General features: G+C 45.3%; 1 protein-coding gene across 1 annotated transcript; it reads left to right on the top strand.

The window, feature by feature from the left end:
• Positions 1-3,266: 3,266 nt before the first annotated feature.
• LOC309823134 (receptor-transporting protein 2-like) lies at positions 3,267-16,220 on the top strand (the record flags this gene model as incomplete). The annotated part of the gene is made up of 3 exons (XM_082655299.1): positions 3,267-3,308; positions 3,743-3,849; positions 15,713-16,220. 3 exons carry the CDS (start codon positions 3,267-3,269, stop codon positions 16,218-16,220), a joined length of 657 nt encoding a protein of 218 aa, XP_082511425.1.
• Between the last annotated feature and the right edge of the window lie 5,387 nt (positions 16,221-21,607).

The following is a 21,607-nucleotide window of genomic DNA, read 5'->3' as shown; positions in this document are numbered from 1 at the left end:
AGCAAACAACCACAAGGTGGCAGGGTAGACCAAGTCATTAAGGCCGCAGGTGCCACTGGTTTCCGGAAAGTAGGAAGGTGTAAATGGGGTCAGGGCTATTTCTTCTAATCGGCCTCTTATGCCTTTGTGCCTGTTTCCTTCCTATACCTCTCCTTCACCTCAGCAAAGCCATCGAACAGAATTGGCTGGGGGTCTGTGGGATGTGATTTGAGGTCCTCTGGCCCCCAAGTCTCTCCTTCCGAGACCTACTTGAGTGTGTAAATTTCCACTCAGAAAGGAATTCCTTTGAATTTTGTGTTTGCAGTTCTCCTTGGAAAGGAGAGGGTCATTTACCGATTCTCAGGCAAAAGAGACCCATCCCTAGTAGAACCTGGCAGGAGGCAGGGGCTAAGGAGATGACATGAATAAGAACAATTAAGTTTAGAGATCGCCAGGAGCTTTCATTTCCAAGAGCTCTCTTAATCCTCTGTCATCTTGCCAGTTCAGAAAGAAAGAATCCCATTTGGCAGATGAAGAATCTGAGGATCAGAAAGAACATGTGACGAGTCAGCGGTGGCCTGGAAAGGGAACCTTTGCCTTCTGACTGTGTTTGGGGGCTCAGCTCACGCAGGCAATACCTTTGTGTGCCGGCGGACGGGTTAAAAATTAATTCTGCATCATTGTGCTATCTTCATGCACCCTAGTGCATAGCTTTTCCGACTGCACAACACAGGCTGAGAAGAGAGCTCAGGATCTCAGAACTGGAATTCTCTTTGTGTTAAAATCACAGACTTAATGTTAGCAGAGAAGCCGCTCGGCATGGCCTGGAGCTCACCCCCTATGTCAGAGCGTTGTCCTGAACTCTGGGTGCCTGGTACCAGGTGTGGACTGGCTGCCTTGTCGCTCACTTTCAATGCCAAGGGCCTGGTGGGGGGGGCCTAAGATGTGCTCCCCTGGTCATCCTCAGTGACCCTGGGAAGTTATGGGTGGAGGACATCAGCCAATCCCTGCTGACCTGGGCTGACTCAGTGAGATCCAGGGCAAACTGCTCTGGCTGACTCAAGGTCATTGGCCTTGGTCAGGAAGCTTCTCCCTGGCCCTCAATTTCTGGCTCTAAATGAAAAGACTGTCTTTTCAGTCAGTCTCCCAGGCCCCTTCTGGAAACCATGACTCTGGCTTTTCCAGCCTATGTAGCTGGGAGACAGAGATGGGTGATTGCTCTCACTGGGGGTGTCCTGGGAATAGAATTCAGGCATCCAGACCACGGAGTTCTAATTGCTGTAGGCCGGCCCTTTCTCATCTGTTGTTCTCAGTGTTTCCTGCAGCCAGTAGACCAACATTCACACACCCAAGCTCTGGGGCTTCCCTCCTCGTGCCTCCTAATATTTTCACAGTTCAAGAGGGGCTAACAAACATTTCAACTCTAACCTACTTAACAGTTCACAAGGGGCTCAGAGTTTCTATATATTTAACAATTTGCAACTTTGCTGAAGCACAGTCTTTTAAAAATAACATTTATTGCTGTGTATTTAGTTTTGAAATTAATACATGTTTGAATGCAGAAAAACTTGAAAAACAGCTATGACAAAATAATAATACTAAATAACATTTATTGAATAGTCACAATGTTCTAGGATCTTTTTTTTTTTTTTTTTTTTTTTTTTGCTGTACGCGGGCCTCACCGTTGTGGCCTCTGCCTTTGCAGAGCACAGGCTCCGGACACGCAGGCTCAGCAGCCATGGCTCACGGGCCTAGCTGCTCCGCGGCATATGGAATCTTCCCGGACCGGGGCACGAACCTGTGTCCCCTACATCAGCAGGCGGACTCTCAACCACTGCACCACCAGGGAAGCCCTCTAGGATCTTTTTTAAAGAAACTTTTTACTTTTAAGTAATTGTAGATTCACAGGAAGTCACAAAAGTAGTACATAGAAGTTCAGGTACCCTTCTCCCAGCTTCCCCCAGTGGTAACATATTATTTAACTATAGCACAATATCAAAGCCAGGAAGGTGATGCAATTGGTATAACCCACAGATCTTACTCAGATTTCACCAGTTTTACATGTACTCGTGTGTGCGTGTGTGTGTGTATGTGTATGTGTGTATAGCCCTATGCAATTCTATCTCCTGTATAGATTTATGGCCACCACAACCAAGATACACAACTGTTCCATCACCACAAAAATCCCTCATGCTACCTCTTCATAGTTATCCTCTTCCTCCCTTCATCCCTAACCCCTGGCAAAATTATACAGTCTCCATCTGTATAATTTTGTCATTTTGAGAATGTTCTATAAATGGAATAGACTAATAGCAATATAATATAGTGAAATAATAATAATAAATAACATTTATTGAGCATTCACTATGTGCCAAGGATTGCTTTTAGCTCTGTACAGGTATGAGCTCATTGATCCTCTCAATAACCAATTGGAGTGGTCTCTATTACTATCCCTACTTTATAAACATGAAGACAGATAATCACCCAATTTTATGCAACCATTAACTGGCAGAGCTGGGATTAAAATCCAGATCTGGTGCTGGAGTCTGAGGTTTTAATTTTAATATTATACTGTCTCTCTAAATATATTTAATACAAATTGTTAAAAACTAAATACATAAAAGTATAATAAAGAAAGGAGGGCTTCCCTGGTGGCGCAGTGGTTGAGAATCTGCCTGCCGATGCAGGGGACACGGGTTCGTGCCCCGGTCCGGGAAAATACCACATGCCGCGGAGCGGCTGGGCCCGTGAGCCATGGCCGCTGGGTCTGCGCGTCCAGCGGGAGGGGCTGCGGCGGTGAGAGGCCCGCATACCGCAAAAGAAAAAGAAAGGACAACAGTAGCCTCAGAATGTGTCAAAGATTTGGTATCATATAGACATTCCCTCAAAACAATGCAATTAAGCTAAAAATCAATAATAATAAAAAAAAGAGAGAACTGGAAAATTTCCATTTGTCTGTAAATTAAAAAAAAAAAAAACCCTTAAAACAATTCACCGGTCAAAGAAGGAGAGAGCAGGAGTTTATTCTAACAAGAGAGCTAAAGGTTCACGGATAGAATGTCACGGCAGTGAAAGTGCGATTGTTTCATGGCCACAAAGGCAACACTGTGCTGCCCCAGATGGAATCCAGAAGGGCAGGGACTGTGTTTTGTTCATCCCAATAGCCTCAGAGCCTCACTCTGCACTAATAGGAGTCAATAACTGTTTACTTATGGATTAAAAAATATATCTCACTCTGGATAATACCTAGATTCCCTTAAATCTGTAAGACAAAGCCGGAGGAAGCTATGGGTCTCCAGAAGCAAAAGCACACCGAAACAGGGACAAAGGTACGTAGAAACAGTAGAGTTAGGGGATGGACATCTGTATTAGGCTTGGTGAGACCACTTTGCTTTTCATGGTGCCTCTAGACACCAAAATCTCAGCAGCGAACAGGGCTGGGGTGGTGAGGACTTTTGACATTTGGAAATAGAAAATCAATGCTGAGGAGTGAAAGTGATTGATCCTAGGTTACTACAAATTTGAGATAAGTATGCAGGTCTCTGGCTCTCCATAGAGACCTTTATGCTAAAAGCAGACAGAGACTATTTTTACCTGAACTTCCAAGAATCCCCAAGTTGAAAACTGAGAAATGTTTACAAAAGCTTTCTGGCTTTTACTGGAATCACAGTCAGGGAGAATTGTGGGTTGCCAAAGCATGACCTCACATCACAAATTAACCAGTTTTTCACCTTTTAATAAAGTTTCCTCCTTCTTTTGATAGTCGTTTTTCACACAGAGGCAGTATTGTAATGACGTCACAAGGTACTGCATGTGCAGCAGCACGTGCAAGGCCCAAGGAGATGCTGCAGCTGAGGTGCTGATGCTGGCGTCAGATGGGTTGAACACAGGCTCACGAACAAGGCCCCATATCTCATGAGTCATTATGTACCGAACTGGAAACATATCAGTGCTGTACAACACTTAAAAATGTTATGATTCTGTTTTTAATCAAACACATTCTGTTATCAAAAATTCTAAATTTTTACCAATAATAACTGGACAAAAAAATGAAGGGCAGGGAGAGGTAAGGTGAAGAGAATGTTGAACTTTTGTTTATTCTTTAATATATTGTTGTATTGCTCAACATTTTATAATGAGTTTATTACTTTCTTTTTTTTTTTTTTTGTGGTACGCGGGCCTCTCACTGTTGTGGCTTCTCCCGTTGCGGAGCACAGGCTCCGGACGCGCAGGCTCAGCGGCTGTGGCTCACGGGCCCAGCCGCTCCGCGGCATGTGGGATCTTCCCGGACCGGGGCACGAACCCGTGTGCCCTGCATCGGCAGGCGGACTCTCAACCACTGTGTCACCAGGGAAGCCCGAATTTATTACTTTTAAAACTGGGCCTAGGGAAAAGCTTAGTGGATAAAATGCACGTAGTTGGTGAGCCAGACTGTTTGGGTCCAAATCTTGGAACTGTCACTTATTAACTATGTGACTGCCAGTAAATTACTTAGCTTTTCGATGCCTCAGTTTCCTCATATGTGAAATAGGGATAATAATTATAGTACTGACCTCATAGGGTTCTTGTGTGCTTAAATAAATTAACATGTAAAGTACTAGGAAAACCTCATAATGTAAAGTAAGCACTCTGTCACTATTAACTTTTATTATAATTGAGATTCATCAGGATTTTCCTCCCAACTAGATTTTAAGGTGAAGAAATAATCTGTTGTTTCCTTGGCCGGTTCCTGATGTCTCAAGAACTGGTTTGTGGCTTCTGCTGTCTCTTGCATCATATAAAATCTCTCAGAAGAATGACCTGGATTCCCACGTGGAAACTGCAGCTACCCATGAGTTTGGTGTTGTACTCTGACTGGTTTCCATCAACAGGCCCCCATGGACATTGAAACCATTCTGGACTGGACCTTCGAGTCCCCTCACCCTCTTGGACTTTGCTTAATTGTGCAGGGAGCGACGCAAATTAAGTAATTGTAATGCCTTTTGCACCTGCAGCGTCTACCTTATCATCACAGAATTTACTCTCCAGCGTAAGTTATTTTCAAACTCTCCCTGTCCCATGCTTACTGGCATAAATTCACATTAAGATTTTCCTGTCCTCCTATATCATGTTTTAAAAACTAGGTAGGAGAGGCCTCTCGCCTTCTGAGATATCCCACACTCTGTCTGTGGAGTGCGTTTCTCTTTAAATAAATCCACTTCTTACCTATCACTTTGTCTCTCGCTGAATTCTTTCCACCATGAGATATGAAGAACCGGAGCTTCATTAAGTCCTGAGACCACACATCCTAACACTGTACACAAAAATAAACTCAAAATGGATTAAAGACCTAAAGGTAAGCCTGGACACTATCAAACTCTTAGAGGAAAACATAGGCAGAACACTCTGGCATAAATCGCAGCAAGAGCTTTTTCGATCCACCTCCTAGAAAATGAAAATAAAAACAAAAATAAACAAATGGGATAAGAGGGAAGAGATATGGGAACATATGTATATGTATAACTGATTCACTTTGTTATAAAGCAGAAACTAACACACCATTGTAAAGCAATTATACGCCAATAAAGATGTTAAAAGAAAAAAAATGGGACCAATTAGACTTAAAAGCTTTTGCACAGCAAAGGAAACCATAAACAAAATGAAAAGACAATCCTCAGAATGGGAGAAAATATTTGTAAATGAAGCAGCTGACAAGGGATTAATCTCTCAGATATACAAACAGCACATGCAGCTCAATTTCAAAAAAACAAACAACCCAATCAAAAAATGGACAGAAGATCTAATTAGACATTTCTCCAAAGAAGACATACAGATGGTTAAAAAGCACATGAAACGATGCTCAACATCATTAATTATTAGAGAAATGCAAATCAAAACTACAACAAGGTATCACCTCACACTGGTCAGAATGGCCATCAGCAAAAAATCTACAAACAATAAATGCTAGAGAGGGTGTGGAGAAAAGGGAACCCTCCTACACCGTTGGTGGGAATGTAAACTGGTACAGCCACTATGGAGAATGGTACTGAGGTTCCTTAAAAAACTAAAAATAGTGCTACCATGTGATCCAGCAATCCCACTCCTGGGCATATGTCTGGAGCAAACCATAATTTGAAAAGATACGTGCATCCCAATGTTCACTGAAACACTATTTACAATAGCCAGGACATGGAAGCAGCCTAGATGACCATTGGCAGAGAAATGGATAAAGAAGATGTGGTACATATATACAATGGCATATTATTCATCCATAAAGAAGAATAAAATGATGCCATTTGCAGCAATATGGATGGTCCTAGAGATTGTCATACTAAGTGAAATAAGTCAGAGAAAGACAAATGTCATATGATATCGCTTATATGTGGAATCTAAAATATGTCTACAAATGAACTTATCTACAAAACAGAAATAGAGTTACAGATGTAGAAGATAAACTTAAGGTTACCAGGGGGTAAGGGCAGGAGAAGGGATAAATTGGAAGATTGGGATTGACACATACACACCACTATATACAAAATGGATAACTAATAAGGACCTATTGTATAGCACAGGGAACTCTACTCAGTGCTCTGTAATGGCCTATACGGGAAAAGAATCTTAAAAAGAGTGGAGATATATATATGTGTATATGTATAACAGATTCACTTTGCTATACACCTGAAATTAACACATTGTAAATTTTTAAATTTACAATAAAATTAAAATATTAAAAATAAAATAAAAAACTATAAAAAATAAAATAAAACAAAGATTGTCTCAAAAAAAAAAAACTAGGTAGGAGATATTAGGCAACTGGATGGCTATGTATGTCTTGGGGGTGTCTGTGTTCATTTGACAAATACTGATGTACTAATGCAAACTTATAAGCATCAGTGTATCTATTTCTTATTCACCTGGATCTCCATTGTTGGAAAACAATCCATAGAAGCTTTATTGACAATATAAACTGATTAAAACATTTAATGTTCAAATTCTGAGTATTAATTGCTTTCCAGCATAATCATTGTAAACTATTTATTTCTCTATTTTCTCATGACACTGAATCCAGTAGGTCTGAACTGGCAGAGCAAAACTCTCTAGAGTTTTTTTTGTATGACAGAGTGAAAGTTCTCCCCATCCCTCTTGCAGAGGGGTGTGGATTTGCAAGAAGTTAGACAGATCAGAGCCCAGGGCTACAGTGTCATGGGAGCAGCACTTCGAAGCACCAGCCATTCCTGGGGAAAGGGGGAGAGATCAATGCCCTTTACTGGCCCACTATTGGTGTGCAAATAAGATCAGGTAGTTCAGGCTTAAAATGATTCCCGTGATTCCACGTTCCCTTTAAGACAAAGTCTTAATGCTTTGCATGACATTGAAAAATCCTTTATAATCCAGGTCCCACATATCTCTCATTGGAGTTTCAAGAACGATTCTAGATTATTTCATCCTTGAAGTCTTTGCCAATGGTTTCCTCTACTTTGAATACATTTATCCTCCTTCTTTGTTTAGCTGTCAGTTGCTCATTCTTCAAGGGCTTGCATCACCCCTTCTGGAAGTCTCTTTTAAATATGTGTGGTGCACATATTTATCCAAATATACTGTGTGCTCAGAGGAAAAACTTGTAGTGTTGCAAAGGAGGAAAGACAAATGTAAAGACTTTAATATTAAGAAAAGATGAGAAAGAATTTAGTGAACTTGAGGCTGAGTTGGATACATGTAAAAAACGGTGTTTTAAGAACCACGTCTTGGACTTCCCTGATAGCGCAGTGGTTAAGGATCCGCCTGCCAATGCAGAGAACCCGGGTTCGATCCCTAGTCTGGGAAGATCCCACATGCCTCGGAGCAACTAAGCCCGTGCGCCACAACTACTCAGCCTGTGCTCTAGAGCCTGCGAGCCACAACAACTGAAGCCTGGGAGCCTAGAGCCCGTGCTCCACAGCAAGAGAAACCACTGCAATAAGAAGCCCACGCACCACAACGAAGAGTAGCCCCCGCTCACCGCAACTAGAGAAAGCCCGCACGCAGCAACGAAGACCCAACACAGCCAAAAATAAATTAATTAATTAATTAAAAAAAATTTATTTGAAGTAAAGATCTTTAAAAAAAAGAACACCTGTCTTGCATTCTCTTTGGCCTATAACACTGAGGTCAATGGCAGTTTGCCCCAAATTTAAAACCAGAGTTCTGAGTGCTGCATCAGAAAAGTTCTTAATAATAATACTAGAAATTTTATGTCCATTATATACATAGTGGCTGACGAGTCTGATATGTCTGAGTGAAATAAAAATTCTATTTAAAAATTAGATATCCTCTTTGAGGGTCATTTTCGGTAGGTTCAGGGCTTTCCCCCTTTCTGATAACTGGCATTGTGTTAAGCTTACAGTGCTTGGAAGAATAATCTTCCAGACCTGTGCATCGTAAACCTAATTCCAAGAAGCTACAGGTGTTAGAGCGCCCCTTCAATCCCACCATTTGAGGGCTGTTTCCTGCCCATGTGGGCAGATCACGTAATTATGTGTCCCCCGTGGCACTTCGTTTCCATCCTAGCACGTCATGGATGTTAAAAGAATCTTTGTTGCTGTGAAGTGAATGGAATTCACAACACCTATTGTACTTCTATAATATGCAATTCCATATGCTATGGGATCTGTAGGGACATATTTTTATGGTTCCTGTGTTAGTAAAATTTACATTCAATCTAAATTGTAAAGGTTATATACAGTCTCACCACTATTCACTCATTAAACACATTTTACTGAGCACCTACTATGTAAGGTTTTGTTAGTCATTGGAGAAAACAAAGAATAATTGGACTTGTGGAGGAAATGCAATGATAGTATGGCAGGTGCTGTGGAAGAAGAACCTGGAATATTCACTAAGAGCTTGCTATTTGCCAGGCACTGTCTCATTATTTCCTTATTTGAATTTCCTTTGCTCATCTGCCCAAGCTTTTCTCAGAGTAGGGGGATGATGGTTTTTCTAGTCCTCTTTCAGTTTTAAAATCTATGACCACCTTAATGAAAATATTCAGAAGGGTCATTGCTAGATGCTGGTACTTTGGGGCCATCTGAGCAATGGGAAAGGGGATGTCTCCCAGACAGGGGACAGTATCCACTTTGTTGTAAATTGTGAAATATATCCTATATACAGAAGAATACTTAAGACATACACATAAAATTTAAGGAATAACTGTACACTGAAAACTTACATAACAAACACCTAGGTCAGAAAGACTTTGCCAGCCCCCTGAAACCTCTTTCATTCACAATATGTAATAATCCCCTAACACAAGCACCCCTCTCCCTTCCCACGGAGAAAACTTATAGTTACTTTAATCACTATATATACTTCTATTCATATATTTAAATATTTTAACATATACACATTTAATATATCAATTCATTAAATCACAGATTAATTACTTCTACTCACATCAACATGATAGAAGTGGAGAAAAAGGAGTAAGATGAAATTTTATCATGTTGATGTGAGTAGAAGTAACTTATTTTTATTGCTCCATAATGTTCCAGTGTGTGTGTGTCCATCCTTTGGTTGATGGACATTTGTAAAGGGAAAAGGAAAAGAATAAAACGGACTGGGGAGGAATAGAATTGAATGTAGAGGAATGGAATAGGGTAGAGAGAAGTGGAATGAAATGCATTGGAATGTGATTTGCATCCTTCCAAACATGATGTATGAACATTATCATAGGTGTAATCTAGTGAAAATGTGAAAGCGTTTCTCTAGGATACGCACCCAGGAGTATAATGGCTAGATCATAGGGTTCTTGAATGTTCAGCCTTGCAAGGCAGTGACAACTTCCCCAAAAGGGTTATGTAAATTTCCACCAACCGCACATTGCAGTTCATGTTACTTGTTAACATCACCAGTCCTTAGCTTGATCACGCATTTTCATTTTTGCCTGTCAGGTGGGTGTCTAACAATATTCTGTTGGGATTGTCATTGGATGTTGTTTTTTAATTCAGTCAGACAATCTTTGCCTTATAACTGGACATTCAGTTTTTTTATACTTAATGTATTTGCTAATCTATTTGCCATTATCTGATTTTTTGTTATCTATGCCTCACTGTATTTTGTTTAAAGATCCTTCTTCTTTTTCTTCTCCTACATTTTTTTGGGCCGCGCTGTGCGGCACGCGGGATGTTAGTTCCCCAACCAGGGGTTGAACCTGTGTCCCCTGCAGTGGAAGTGCAGAGTCCTAACCACTGGGACTGCCAGGGAATTCATGTCTCACTGTATTTTGATTCTCCCTCTCTTCTTTCTTGTTTTCTTTTGGATTATATGTTTTCTAATAATTATATTATTTTCTCTCTATTAGGATGAAAGTTTAGATATATTCTGTTCCTATTCGTTTAGTAATTATCCCCATATCATTATAAGTGTTTATCCAATTCTGAAGCTAAACAATACGTTTTCCTCCTCATGGTCAAGGCAATTATCCTTGCAGTCTTCTGGGAGTGGCTGGGGCTGATGCTTCCCATTCATTGCTACACTGGAGGTGTTGCCCTTCCTGGTTCCAGCCCTCTGGGCAGAGGGTCTCTTATTATGCTCCCTGCCTTAGGTGGACCCTAGACTGTGTCTCCTGTTGTCCTGGGTCCTCTGAAGGGATAATACAGCGGCTCTATTTCATCTGATTTGACAAGTGTCTTCAGAGTAAAAGCAGCTTTAGCGCTCTGCTCGTCTTTCTGGGTTCCTGCCTTCATGTACATTTTGCCCTAATGGTGCAAAAGGATCTTGTTATATAATTAATGCTTTTATAAACAATATTTTAAGCAGCATTTTTTAGTTGTGGTCAGCAGAAAGGTTGGTCTTTATAATCCTGTCCTCCAAGAACTGGAACTAGACAGAGTAGCATCCTCGCTGCCAACCTCAGGTATGATTGCCTCTGGAACAGTCTTGGTGGTGGTTAGAATCTGTGGTGCTGAAGTGCATGCTTTTATTTTGTTAATTACCATTTTTACAAATATGTCTTTCTGTCCAACTATGCAAGGGAATTTAGTAAAGCCATTTTTCTAGGACATTGGGGCTGGATTCTCAAGGGTCTGGAGTACGGTTCAACAACTTATACTGACCGCAGTTCCCCATGGTCTGCTAAGTACGTATTCTCCTGGGAAACATCGCAGTGGCCTTGAAATGCAGATCCTTCTGGAGAACTCAGGACATGTGGTCTCCATCCTCTACAGGTGTCCCTTTCACTGAGGTCACAGAGAAGGTCTAAGAGAAGTTAGAGATTAGAATTCAGGATTTCTGACTACACTGCACCATAAAACCTGTTTAGCTCCATTGTTCCAGGAGGGTGCCCATCATTCAGGTGGATGCTGTGATGAATTTTATTTTTATTTTACTGAGTCCAAAGTGCTCGGTACCACTCCCTAAGGTGCCCCCCTCCCTCCTTTGGCAAAATATATTTCCCTGCCCAATTGCAGCCTTGGCTACATGACTTGATTTGGCCAATGGAATGTGAGGAGAAGTGAAAAGTGTCATTTCAGAATGGGAGCTTTAAGAGCCAGCATAAGCTTTCCCAAGCTTCCTTTTTGCTCTGCCATGACTGTCCCAGGGCGGAGTCATGGTTCTTTGTGTGTGTTGAGCCTCAGCTCATCAGAAACTGACAGGTTCTCAGTATAGTTAGGGGACTCTGACGGAGGCCCTCTACTTATTGGACAGAAGTCAGCACTGGCTGCACCCGCTGAAAGTATCTCCAGATCTTCTGAGTCCGACTGTCTCTTTTCAGCAGAGAATTCTATAGTCTTCCCTCCTGAACCACTAACTCACTTATTCAAACCCCATCCTCTTTTTTTTTTCCTTGTGTAGAGCGCCCCCTGCTCCCACCTCCCTCTTTTTATTTATGTTCTTCCCACAGATAGTGTGACAATTCTTCACCGAATCTCTGCCTAACATTAAAAGGCCCTGAAAAAAAGTGACAGTAGGTATGGCCACCCTTAATACAGACTTTGGGCTGCCTAGGAAGCATGGCCCATAGAATTTGGACTTTTGAAAACCAGCAGGAATAGAATCTTGCCTGCCTGCTCTTGTCCTGTCTGCTGCCAACTGATAACAGAGAGGCGTGAAATCTTCCCCAGAGGGTGTTTCGCTACACACACTGTTTGAGAGCTGTGGGCTGGTCTGACCATGTGAATGCCCCGACACTCAGAGGTCGCCTCTCACCCAGAGTGGAGCTTGGACCATGCGGCCTCTGAGCACTGCGTCTTGGGGATGAGAGGCCATCCTAACCGCTACTGGGAAGATTCCCCCTGGGACCTTTGCTTTGCCCTGTAGCGCCTTCCTTGGTTCCTTGAATTGTGGAGAAAGAGAAGACAGGACTCAGCTTGCATTTCCCCTGGATTTGTTTCTAAGTAAAGAAATATCCTGAACCACTATCTCAGTTTTACCCAACCTTCATTTTTCTTTCTCTTTTTTGGCACCAAGATGCCTGTGGGACAACATATTCCCATCAGTAACAATGGCTGTCAATGAGGGTGTCTTTCCAGAACCAGAATGGGTGGAGGGGGTATATCCCCCTCAAGACCATGTATTGAAATCTCTGGGGTCAGGGTACATAGAGTTTTCAAAAGCCCCCAGGGATATCTGTTCACCTCCCTCACTCTTCATTACTTTTATTTTTAGGTTCCCCATTGACATTCCTTATTATTCTAAGAAGTAACATATAAATAATGATTATTTTACAAAGGTATTTATTGACCCACTTTCCAAATTGGAGAGGGGGAATGGTTCTTTCATCCCCCACCCCTTTGCCAATTTTGTTTGCAGAATACAGGCACACAGTGTTTAATTTTATAAAGGAATACAAATTCCTTTATGTTTTGAAGTATTATCTGGATTAAAAAATATGGCAGCAATGCATAGTGAAACTGCCAGTGTGTGATGTGGCCACAGCTACACACATGTATACATTAGTGAGCTCTTACACTGGGATTCCTGGAGCAACCCATGTGTAGAAAAGTGAGGCTGTAATTGTGCTCACTGATTGTATAGCAAGCGTTTCTTCTTGAGAGAAAACAGGGCGGTGGTACAGAAAGATGACATACTGGTCTCTGCTGAGACGGCTCCCACTCAAATTAAGTCTGATTCTAGGCTTAAGGGGGTGGCATCATTTGAGTAAAAGCAAGCAGGTAAACCCTGACAATTCCACCCTCTATCTTTTTGGGTTTTTTTCATTGTCATTTGTTGTGGGAACAATGACACAGTGTCTCCCAGAGATTCACTCCTGACTGGGCCATAAGCTCCTCAGTTGGTTCTGTTCCCAGGAACTCACAGGAACCCCCATCTCTCCTGGCTGGAAGCTGACTGCTGAGAGGGAGTGATCAAGGAGTAAGCAGCCTGGTCCTGAGGCCAGTAATTTCCTTGGCCGACTAATTTCCCATTTGTGGGCCTGAGCTGTCTTAATTCAGTGTCAGGAGGTTTCAGGTAAGAGATGAGGAGTACAATGAGGAAATCAGATTTTTAAAAATAGGGGCTTCCCTGGTGGCGCAGTGGTTGAGAGTCCGCCTGCCGATGCAGGGGACGCGGGTTCGTGCCCCGGTCTGGGAAGATCCCACATGCCGCGGAGCGGCTGGGCCCGTGAGCCGTGGCCACTAAGCCTGCGCGTACAGAGCTTGTGCTCCGCAATGGGAGAGGCCACAACAGTGAGAGGCCCGCGTACCGCAAAAAAAAAAAAAAAAAAAAAAAGGCACACACTGTATGGGCCTCTACCCTGGGTCCATTGAATCAAGGACAGACAGTAGCCCTAGGCCCCTGGGGAGGGCAACAGGGGGCTGTGTCCTGGGGGTGTGGACACACAGACTGGGCTGTTCACACATGCTTGCATGCTAAGCTCCTTGGGCTGGCGGTGGGAACAGAAGGAGGCAGGCCGTGGGTGAGGAGCTTACACCTGTACTCCTGCCCCAAGAGCTGCAAATATTAGAGTGAACTTGCCTTTGGGACAACAGTCAGAGGTTGGTTGGTTCATTTCAATTCAAATCTATTCAAGAGACATCTTTTGGGCACCTGTTACAGGCTGGGTCTCGGCTCTGTCTCTGACTAGCTGTGTGTGCAGACGGCTCTCTTTCTCTCAATGAAATAAAAGTTTGACTAGATATCCTAAGGTCCCCTCCTACTAGGTCTGATGCTTTGAGATTTAAGATCTGAGGTGTGGCTTGAGGGAGGGGAAACATCTCTGGATTGGCTTGATTTAAAGAGGTGCAGAAGGAGGGGACTGAAGATGTGAAGCTCCGGGCTGGCTGGTGGGAGGGGCGCAAAGGGTTGGAAACTCAGGTGCAGGGGTCCAGGGGTTTGGGGCTGAGCTCCGTAGGCTCGTGGCTCCTCTCACCTCAGGGATCAGCTGGTCCTATTCCTGGCTGGTGATCTGTGGCTCCCAGCTGGCCTCAGGCAGGGCTGGAGAGGCGTCACCCTTGTGCATATTCTGTGCAGAGGCTCACCCTACCTGTAAGCATTGTAACCCTGGTGCCCTGCAGCTCTGGCCTAGCACAGGGAGGCAGGATGGAGGGGGACACGCCCCTTCTGGCTCAGGACCAGTCAGGATGCTCTGGCCTGCCAATCCTGCCTTGGGCTGCACTGGGTACTGTGCTGCGCTTACGCTGTCTGTGGGCCCCAGGGCTCAGGGCCAGGCTTGGCTTCATCTCCACCCCGCTGCGCTGCGTGGTGCTTGGCATACAGTAGGTGCTGGGTGGTGTCTGTTGGACTGAACTGAGTTCCTCATCAGAGGTCCTTCAGGGCCGTCAACAGGGATCCCATAGAGGGTTAGCGGTGAGGGCAGACTCAACCCAGTGGACTCTGGACAGCCTGTAAAGCCTTGGTAACAGGGGCCTGGAAGAGCTTTATCTCACGGACGGAAGGAGCTGCCACTGGACGTCATGAGTTCTCTGCCACTGAAGGGGTGCCAGCACTGGGTGGGGGCTGAGATGAAGCCTAGGCCGTATGCGTCCCAGGCCACTTCCCTCCATGTTTCCTGAGGCTGGGACTCGAAGGGGCCCAGGGTAGACAAAGTGGCCTGTGTGTATGTAAGTGTACATGTGTGTATGTGTGTGGAGGGGGATGCAGACCAGGATACACCTTTCCAGTCTCTTCTGTGGGCCTGCAGTGGGATCTAGGGATGATTTGTCAAGGGACAGGAGAGTGTTCTTTGTGAAGGTGCAGGGACCAAACTCTGTAGTCCTCCCCCTGCTGGTGCACCACCCATCCACCTGGCCATCCGGTGGATTCTTGGTGATCTGTGCTTGGGACAGCTAGAGGCATCTCTTTGCCCCAGAACAGACAGGATGCATGAGTGAGACGTGTGGTCATCCCCCTTATCAGAGTCATGGGAGGTCTGAGCAGAAGGATGCTTATTGGACACAATTATCCTGCATTTCACAGATGAGAAATAAGGCCCAGATTGGGGGGAGTGAGTCCGCAGCGTCCAGACCCATGTCCTGAGTGCATTAGGCTTGGGGGGACCAGGGCCACGGGAGGGCCCGCAGGAGGCAGGCGGAGAGCACTGCTGGAAGCCAGATGGCTCCAGCATCTGGCTCCTGAGGATGCTGCTCCAGGCCGAGGGCAGCTCACCAGGAGGAGGCTGAGACGCTGGCTCAGGCACTAATGTACCCCCGGGGTGGTAAACACTCCGCCTCAACTTCCAGGTATAGGCACACAGGGCTCCTCCTTTCCAGGCTCCTCCAGGCCGGCTGTGGCTGGGAGGGAGGCCCACCTTCTCCATCCCTGCCTCCCTCCGCCGCAGGTTCCACTGTTCCTGGTGCTGGCACACCTGGCAGTCGCCCCACGTGGTCATCCTCTTCCACATGTACCTGGACCGCGCGCAGCGGGCGCGCTCGGTGCGCATGCGCGTCTTCAAGCAGCTGTGCTACCAGTGCGGCACGGCGCGGCTGGACGAGTCGAGCATGCTGGAGGAGAACATCGAGAGCCTGGTGGACAACCTCATCACCAGCCTGCGCGAGCAGCGCTACGGGGAGAGCGGCGGCCAGTACCGCATCCACATGGCCAACCGCCAAGACAACCGGCGGCACCGCGGAGAGTTCTGCGAGGCCTGCCAGGAGGGCATCGTGCACTGGAAGCCCAGCGAGAAGCTGCTGGAGGAGGACGTGACCTTGTCCGGTGCCTCCAAGCCACGGGCCCAGGAGGCATCGGGCTACAACTTCTTCTCCCTTCGCTGGGGCCTCTTCTGGGCCTCACTGGGCCTGCTCATTGTCTACCTGCAGTTCTCCTTCCGAAGCTCGACCTTCCTGTAGTGGAGCTGGTTGAGGGTGGGAGGAGGGTGCGTGGGGGTGTGAGTGGCGATGCGGTTGTGGTCCTGATTCTGCTACAGATTCAATATATAACGCTGGACAGCCCAGTCACCTCTTTGGACCTCAGTTTATTACTCTGCAGAATGTGAGTTGCTCTAGGAGATATTTAATGATCCTTCCATTAAAATTTACAGTGGTGGGGGCACGGGGAGAAGGGACTAAGGTGGAGTTAGAACTCTCCAGGCCTGGTGTTAGTAGTTATCTCACAGGGAGGTATCTCTTCCCTGCACCTCCTCCACCTCCATCTCTACACCTCCTTTTGCTTCATTTCCGTATCCCATACCCCATTAGGACCCCATTAGGACCCCATTAGGACCCGTCTTGTCCCTGCCTGATTCTCAAGCTCATCTTCAGCTGCTTCTGAGCATCCTACCATGGTTCCTCTTGGGACGGGCAGTGGCCCACCCAAAGCAGCTTCAATCAATACTCAGTGCGTCCTGACCCGTCCCTCTCCTTGAGAGCCAGCTCCCACCATTCTGAAAACCTTCATTTTTTTACTCTGGTATTAGAATCTGTTTGTCTGGAATTATTTAGAGCTGCACTGTCCAATATGTTAGCCATGAGCCATGTGTGGCTAAATTTAAATTAATTAAAATAAAATGAAAAATTCTGTTCCTCAATGGTACCAGCCATATATCAGGTATCATATATCAAGCCATATATCTAGTAGTGGCTACTGGTAACCATATTGTACTGTGCAGATATAGAACATATTCACAGAAATTTCTATTGAATAGCACTGGTCTAGAACTTGAAATTCCCACTTCAATGTATTTTGTCTCATAAAATAAGAGGTGGGTACAGGTTTAAAGGCACAGCCTGAAGCCTCCTGGGGGCAGGGACAGTTGGGGTGGGGTATAGATACACAAATAAATATGCAGTCTCTGTGCTCTGTCAGTTGATTAGAATCTATGAGTCCCAGTGTTGCCTAAATTTATTTCCTGGGAAGGAAGAGCTGTAGACATTCACCACAAGAGGATGGCTGTGTGTGTGTGTGTGTGTGTGTGTGTGTGTCTTGGTTTGGGGCCTGGAGAATATATTCCTGTGCTCTGCAGAAATGTGTGAGCTGTGGTACCACTACTTACACATGATGCAGTATCAGGTGTGATATTGCCCTCCTGTATGAAAATACCTTGTAGAAGATTCTATAGCTGTCCTAGATCCTGGGGATGCTGAGGGAAAGGGCAGATGAGGCAGATGGATCCTCCAGGTGACAGTGGGTCTGTGTGTCTCCATTCAGGGGGCACGATGATCAAGCGGAAGCATGAGCAGTGGAGACAGCGCCTGTCTCCCAGCCCCTCCCCCTTGCCCAGTCCACGAGACTGCCCCATGAGGGGGAACGTATTTGCTGTGCCTGTTCCCTCAGGCATAGCTGTGACTTGGGCGATTTGATTCATGGACTGACATCAGATGACCCTGTGCTTATTATTATCTGGAATAGGAAAAGAAACTGTCCCATTCACACCCCTAATTGTTCTCTGACATTCACACCTTTCTATAGCTCATCTTTAGAGTTTCTGCCCCAAGTGAGACCTGAAAACTGAAGATGAAGTTCAAGGTGGTGCGTTTGTCTGGTGGTGTGTTTGCCTGGATGTGTTTCCAGAGACGGACTGCTTTGGACACTGTGTCCCACCTGTCCGCTTATGTGCAGGCTGGCTTTACTCTTCTCTGGCTTTGGCAGGGAGCTTCTGGTGACTCGTCCGGATTCCTCTAGGGACTGAGAGCTAGGCAATCTGGAAGAATCTACCTTTCTTCGACTGGGTGCAGTAGAGGCGCAGGAAGAGCATCAGGCTGGTGTGTTTGTGAACCAGTGGGCGTGTGGGGTTGTGTTCACCTCCACCAGCAACAGAGGATACTCAGCTGGGCCTGTGTAGAGCGTGTGCCTCACAGGGTGTTGTTCAACTGCAGACATATGGTGGCTCCTGGGAAGAGGAATGTCAGCAGGCCAGGTGTCAGGAGGTTTCCAGAGGTCTCCAACTGCTCCCAGCTTGATGAAGCAGTAGCAGCAGCACCTCTTACTGAAATGGTGGGGTATAAGGTTAGGGGTAGGCTGCTCAGATTGTGTCAGGGGGAGGGTCAGGCCTCAGGTGGGTCAGCAAAGGTGAGGCCTCTGCAGTGGGCCTGGGGGTTGAGGGATGAAGAGCCACTGAAAATAGAGTGGGGGTGGGGGGCATAGAGTAGGTGAAATGAGATGAGATCTGAGAAAACTTCCGGAAGATGAACATCTCCTTCAACAGCCACTTCTTTTCAGTATATAAACATACTGTGTCTTCTTCATATTTAACTCCAACGACCGCCTCACTGCCTGCACTTCCCTTTTGACTATTGCCAGGTCTTTTTTAATTCCTTCAAAGCCCAATTTCAAAGAGTAGATTGTATTTATCTCTACTTCGTCTTTACTCCTTAGTTCGTGGAAGTCTCATTTCCATGTCCCTAAAACTGTCACCCCGCCCCCCCATTGCCAAATCATCTCTATCTCACCTGGTCTCGCTGCTGCCTTTTGCACTCCCTCCTTGAAGGTTCCGGGTCAAGGAGGGAGCACGCCCTCTTCGGTCTCCCACTTCTGTTTCCTCTCTACTGTGATGATATTCATTCTCTCAGCATCCCTTACGTGCTGGTGTTCCCTGAGATTCTCTCCCCTTGCTGGTTTGCTCTCTGTTACTTACACCTGCCATGACTTAGGTTTCTACTGCATATGAACTCCCAGTCCTTATAGCTCCTCTAAGTATTTCTACTGAACTCCAGACCCACAGACCAATTGACCTGTCCGCTGGGAGATCCCTCAGCATGACCAAAGCTGATCTCATCATTTTGCCCTCCTGTTTGCTGCTCTTACTTCAGAAATCTGGGAGGTGTCTCCTGACCTCTCTCACCACCCTACCCTATCCCGCACGAATCGGTCACCATGCCCTGTTGAATGCTCTTCCCAAATACCTCTGAGGTTGATCTTCTTTCTTTCCTTCCCATTTACTGCTGCCCAAACTCATCATTTGTGTCCCTTGCCTCTGCAGCCTCCTTCATTATTGTCATGCCTTTAGCCTCCCCTGCTACAGCACGCTCTCCACACTACCACTATCCTGGGGTGATTTTCTAATAATCGGATATGATCGGCTTTCTCCCCTGCTTGTGCTCTTTCCTGCTAGTGGATAAAATTTAGTCTCATTAGCCAGGCGCACCTCATTTCCAGATACTAACAATACATACCATTTCTTGAGAAGGACTCAAGAAACACTTTGCCAGAGGGCAGAGGCCCCCACTAATATCTGGATGACAGCTGGACTTCAGGCCAGCATCTGAAGACAGGGGGGGAAACTGGACTTCTAGAAACCTGGAAACAGAAATGTCTGAAAGATGTGCAAAAACCGTCTGCCAGGATGGCTGACAAGAGGTTGAGGAGAGAACTTTTGCCCATACTTGGTGTGAGATTAACCCTGTGGGCATGGACGTTTGTCGCTGTGATGCGGAGTGAATATTTGTTCCTCGTCTCTCATGAGGCCTATGTGAGCTGTCAAGAGAGGCCCTGTCTTACTATTCTTATTCTTTCGTTTCTGTGTATCTCCTGTAACTGCATCTGAGCTATAGGTATTACAAGGAGGCGGTGCCCTATAACCCTTGTGCGTGTCTTTGTGCTGATTTTATACCGCTGAGTAAGCGTATATGGCTTGTGCCGATTGCTGGGTGGCAGCTGCTAGCAGAGTACCTGATGAAGTGGACAGTGACGCATGGAAAGGAATTTGTGCTGAGACTCAGGATATCTGGGCACCAGTCCAGCAATACAGTGGAGTGAGTCAATATAAACCTATTACCAATTCAGGAAAAACTGCATGGAGGATATCCTATGGTTATACAGCTGTTATCCTTCCATTTTCATCCAAAAGTCAACATCTATCTACTCTGATCTATTTTATTCCTGGTCTGTCCTAAGTTCTAGGATTCCAGAGATAATTAGTCATAGTCCCTGACTTGGAGGGCTCACAGTGTATGCTAGTCAATGCTAGGAAAGGGAACAACTTTGTCATACCTGGGGATGAAGGGTCAGAGATGGTTTCTTAGACCAGTCATGCAGGGGTATGTTTTGTAGAAATGGTCAGGGGGTCAAGGATGGGGCTGATAGGGAGCCAAGGGCATCCCAGGCTGAGAGAAGTAAAAGGAAGACCCAGAGACGTAGCTTATTTCATGCTCAGGAAGAGTCAGCAACCAGATACCAGAAGAGAGCAGGATGGAGCCCAAGAGGAGTCTGGCAGCACCGGCGAAAGAGGGCAGAAAAGCAAGGTGGGCTGGAGTTAGGTAAAGTAAAGAGTGAGGAGGGAACGTGAGAGACATTTTATTATCATTTTTAGAACTTGTCTTTAAAAGCAAAAAAGCAAAACAAAACAAGGTAGTGCTGAACAGCAATCCTACCCTTGTGTCTTCTACAAACATTTGAATGCCTACATATTTTATACTAGGCACTATGTACGTATTAAAGGAAGCATTCAGTCTCCCCCTCTTTCTGATCATTCTCCATCCATCTTTCTTTCACACTCAAGGAGCTAGAACAGTCTCAGTTCTCGTCTTTAGGTATAGCAATGAATGAGCTCTTCAGGCGTGCTGTGGGTAAGGAGAATTGGGGCTGCAAGTCCCCAAACTAATAACTGTGGTCAAACAACACAGAAAGATTTGTTTATTTAATGCTGAAAATCAAGTCAATTAACTAATTGAATAATTAGTGAAAGTAGACAATTTATTTCTGGTCCTAATTGTTCATGTATGCTGAATTCAGTTGAGAACGGAGTACCGCCGATTTTCCGTTTTGCTTTTTTATTCCTTTTTGTTTGTTTCTATAATAAAAGTGAATTGCTTTCTTATGATTTAAATATGTATTTATCCACATTCATTATATACATATTGTAGTTCTTTAGACAAGAGTAAATGTCCCTAATAAAATAAAATATATAAAACTTTTGATTATGTATGCTTATGTGTGTGTGTGTTCTTTTGTTTTGTTTTGATCTTTTGCAGTACGCGGGCCTCTCACCGTTGTGGCCTCTCCCGTTGTGGAGCACAGGCTCTGGACGCGCAGGCTCAGCGGCCATGGCTCACGGGCCCAGCCGCTCCGCGGCATGTGGGATCTTCCCGGACTGGGGCACGAACCCGCGTCCCCTGCATCGGCAGGCGGACTCTCAACCACTGCGCCACCAGGGAAGCCCCTGTATGTGTGTTCATATATCAAAGTGTTTATATGAAAGATGAGAAAGAGAAAAGCAGCCTTGAGAGCCGGCCCGGCACTCCCAGCTATGCCATGGTGCTCTCCTGTTGAACTGGTACTCCACTGAGCAGCAACCTCAGAC

Source organism: Grampus griseus (genome assembly GCF_964374135.1).
Source record: "Grampus griseus genome assembly, chromosome: 5".
Taxonomy (NCBI): Eukaryota; Metazoa; Chordata; class Mammalia; order Artiodactyla; family Delphinidae; genus Grampus; species Grampus griseus.
The sequence above is the reverse complement of the archived record's forward strand: the minus strand, read 5'-3'. Positions and strand labels throughout refer to the sequence as shown.